This window comes from Rana temporaria, chromosome 1, assembly GCF_905171775.1.
Source record: "Rana temporaria chromosome 1, aRanTem1.1, whole genome shotgun sequence".
Taxonomy (NCBI): Eukaryota; Metazoa; Chordata; class Amphibia; order Anura; family Ranidae; genus Rana; species Rana temporaria.
Window position 1 is genome coordinate 679,515,239 of NC_053489.1, and position 4,344 is coordinate 679,519,582.

Below are 4,344 nucleotides of genomic sequence, written 5' to 3' on the forward strand. Positions count from 1 at the left end.
ACAGGCCTTCCTTTATCCAGATACACCACGTCTACGGGCCTTCCTTTATCCAGATACACCACGTCTACGGGCCTTCCTTTATCTAGATACACCATGTCTACGGGCCTTCCTTTATCCAGATACACCACGTCTATGGGCCTTCCTTTATCCAGATACACCACGTCTATACGGGCCTTCCTTTATCTAGATACACCACATCTACAGGCCTTCCTTTTTCTAGATACACCATGTCTACGGGGCCTTCTTTTATCTAGATACACCACGTCTACGGGCCTTCCTTTATCTAGATACACCACGTCTACGGGCCTTCCTTTATCTAGATACACCATGTCAACGGGCCTTCCTTTATCTAAATACACCACCTCTACGGGCCTTCCTTTATCCAGATGGCAACTCACCTCCTCATAGAAGGTTAATAGATTGGTTTGGCAAGAACGATTCTTCATGAATCCATGTTGATTACTGTATTTATTGGTGTATAACACTCACTTTTTTAACCGGAAAATAGAGCCTGTGCCTGTGTGTTATACGCAGGGGCCTGAAACTTCCCTCTTAAAGTTAGGGTGCATGTTATACGCCAATAAATACGGTACTTCACCCCCCCAGAGAGAAGCCCCTGCAGAGTAATTCTGCCAGGAAGCCTTATTTGTTTAGGCTTGCATCCCCAGTCTCAATTCTGCCAGAGCAGATGGAGGGACCTGATCTACTCACCAATCTAGGTGAGAACACCGATACCAAAACCCCCCTTATACAACCTCTATTGTCAGCACACTATTTTATAGACTCCATACTTTAACACAGAATATTCACTGAAATGGACAAGATAGCCCAGGAGCCGAGAGGTGAAATTGCTTAAGTTGGAGAATGGACTGATCATTTACAAATAAGGATTGATGACCTGATTCAATATGTGCTGGAGTTTTTAAAGAAAGTTTTTTTCTCAACTGCAGATACAGCAAAAAGATGCGGAGAACATGGAAAGACCCCAAAACCTCCAGATCAGGGGTGCTTCTGAAACTGTGATGCAAAACTCCAGCCGTACCTGTTAGGCCTTTTTAATACTCTGGTTCTACATATCCTAGATATTGATTGGAGTTTGGACAGAGCTCACAGATCTCTTGGCCAAAAACCACCAACAGGTGCAAGATAAAGGGACATAATTGTATGATCCCACAATTATGACAGTGTGACGGACCGCCTGGCACCCTACCTGGGTGCCTCTGCCAAACAGTGCTTCCTCGCTGCTGGAACTCAGGAACAAGGTAATATAGCTGGGAACTGCACCCAAGAACTAGACAATGCTAGCTTAGGTGCAAACAGGAACTAACTTTATTGTAAATTCACACAGAATTTTTACCATACAAAATCAGATAAGAGCTTGATCACATTATCCTAAACAATGCAAACTTTAAACAGTAGACTCATCCCCCTTCATCCCAGAAGAGGACATAGCAGTACTGGTCTAATTACCATAGATAGATTCATGCATTGCATGAATCTATCTATGGTCGCTGCTGACACCCCCTATTCAGGTGTCCGGCCCCTTTTTCGGGCACCTTAATTACAGCGGTGGGGTGTTTTTTAGAACCACCTGAATAGAGCCATTGGCTCTAATAGGCGTCCAAAAATGTGAGAAGCGGGCGCAACGCTGTGCGCTCGCTTCTCACTCAGCAGTATGTTAGGAAACCAAAATAATTTGCTTTCTTAACACTGAGCCAATCAGGTACACCGGGTCTGTGTTACCTGTCACCTGATGGGCTGAAACAACAAGTGGTGTGATTGGGTGCCTATCAGGAGTCCAATCATAGCAGAGGACAAGAGGAGGAGTGGACGGGAGAAGACATCAGGGTCAGAGAAGAAATGGAGGACACCGGTCACCGCTCGCTGCCTGCCGCCATCACCCGCTGCCCACCTGAGACATGGTAAGTGCCGGGTGGGCGGGGTGCACAGTGGCAGCACTTGGGGCACAGAGGAAGCACTTAGGGGACATTGGCAACACTTGGGGCATAGTGGCAGCACTTGGGGAACAGTGGCAGCATTTGAGGCACAGGGGCAGCATTTGGGGCACAGTGGCAGCACTTGGGGCACAGTGGCAACACTTGGGGCACAATGGCAGCACTTGGGGCACAGTAGCAGCACTTGGGGCACAGTGGCAACACTCGGGGCCCAGTGGCAGCATTTGGGGCACAGTGGCAGAGTTTGATGGGCAAAGTGGCTGCGTTTGATGGGCACAGTGGCAGTGTTTGATGGGCACAGTGGCTGCATTTGATGGGCACAGTGGCTGCATTTGACGGGCACAGTGGCTGCATTTGATGGGCACAGTGGCTGCATTTGACGGGCACAGTGGCTGTGTTTTATGGGTACAGTGGCTGCGTTTGGTACAGTGGCTGCGTTTGATGGGCACAATGGCAGTGTTTGATGGGCACAGTGGCAGCGTTTGATGGGCACAGTGGCTGCGTTTGGTACAGTGGCTGCGTTTGATGGGCACAGTGATGCCGCTACTGGTTCCGGTACTAACACTGCACATTCCTGGCCAGCTTTTCTGTGCGCAATTCCACCTGTCCTCAGACAATGAACAATAACATTTACTGTCTGTTAATTCATTTTCACAGATGACACATCAAATGAACCAAACCAATTTTGTGGAAATTGAGATTCTTGGATTTGAATACCTCCGTGACTACAAGATTCCGCTCTTTCTTTTCCTGCTGATAATCTACACATGTACTTGCATTGAGAACCTCCTGATCATCTTTTTGGTGAATAAAAGCCCTCATCTCCATTCCCCTATGTACTTTCTGATCAGTAATTTGCTCTTTTGTGAATTAGTCTATACCACGAATCTGGTTCCACTGATGCTCCATGACTTACTGTTGGGAAGAGGAGTCATTTCCTATCTTGGCTGCGTCATCCAACTGAACGTTTTGGGAGGTGTGTCGGATGTGGAGTCTTTCCTGCTTACGTTAATGTCATATGATAGATATTTGGCGATCTGTAAGCCTCTGAGATATTCCGCTCTCATTCACAACAGGCTGTGTTTGTATGTAATGATTTTGTTCTGGTTGATCTCATTCTTGAGTGTGGCGGTGGTATTTTACTTGTTAATTAACCTGAAGTTTTGTGGCCCTGTTAGTATCGACCACTTCCATTGTGACTACACAACCCTGATTTCCATAGCATGCTCAGACATAAGTGTTTTAATGATTTATGTCTTGGTCATCAGCACTACCCTGACACTTGGACCTTGTCTACTCATTATCCTGTCGTACGTTTTTATCATCGTTGCAATTCTCAGAATTAAGTCATCGTCGGGAAGACAGAAAGCCTTCTCCACCTGCAGTTCACATCTCCTGGTGGTGACTTTGTATTTTGGCACACTTTTCGGCCTGTATGTGATGCCAAGGAGCAGCCATTATATCAACCTCTATAAAGGATTGTCCTTTGTCTACTTTGCAGTGACTCCGCTATTAAACCCCATCATTTATACTTTAAGGAATCAGGATATTCATAAAGCTATGAAGACGACAATACATGAAGTGAAACAATATTGTACTACAGAAACACATTAAAAATTACAGGAAATATAGCTTCACTTGATCATTGAGGCACCCATGCCACTAGGGGGCCCCATAAGGGTTGCCAGGCTCAGTAAAGCCAGGGACAGTATGTAAAAATCTGTCCCTGATATGTCCGAAACCGACATGACTTTGATGTGAAAATCTCGAGATTTTAGCTGCCCCGCCACTGCACTGCCTCCTGGCATGGTGGCCATCTGGAAGCCCGGGAGCCCCATAATCTTCTAATGCCCGGGGGCCCCATGAGTTGTCAGTCCGCCCCTGACTTATAGCAACATGTAGGGGTGCACACTGGCGCTGATTGACTTTAGGCAGTCCCAGTGTGTTTGTTCGGGTGGCCCCCGTTGAGAGAGATTTTAGTACAGGAATAGTAAGACACAGAAACACGGTGTATCTGAAATCATTCTCTGACTTTACTGGTAATATTAAGACAATTATATGTATTACAAAAAGGGGAGGGGACGAAATACATTAATTTGGGTAAGAAATAAAAACATATTATGTTGGCAATATGTCATTGGTTAATACAAATACTACGTGTTCTGTAAAGATAAGTTATTATGGCTTACTCGTTAAAAAAAAGACTTCTATTCATTAAAAAGGCTTAGTAAGTGAAAAACAACAGCTGCATAATATAATTGAAAAAGGAGGAAAGTACAAGATAGGGAAAATATAGATAAAAAATATATTACAGTTCTAGCAATTAATAAGGGATGTCTCACATGTAATAGACTATATAAAAACAACACCTGTGAGAACAATAACAAAA

The 4,344-nt window shown here is 45.1% G+C and overlaps 1 protein-coding gene across 1 annotated transcript; it reads left to right on the forward strand.

The window, feature by feature from the left end:
- The first annotated feature begins 2,686 nt into the window (after window positions 1-2,686).
- On the forward strand, window positions 2,687-3,643 carry LOC120925085 (olfactory receptor 493-like). The gene has a single exon (XM_040335964.1). It carries the CDS (start codon window positions 2,790-2,792, stop codon window positions 3,567-3,569), a length of 780 nt encoding a protein of 259 aa, XP_040191898.1. The 5' UTR covers window positions 2,687-2,789; the 3' UTR covers window positions 3,570-3,643.
- Window positions 3,644-4,344: the final 701 nt, after the last annotated feature.

Excerpts from the sequence above, each read along its gene's own strand:
- LOC120925085 (XM_040335964.1), top strand. The coding sequence starts at position 2,790 with ATGTACTTTCTGATCAGTAATTTGCTCTTTTGTGAATTAGTCTATACC.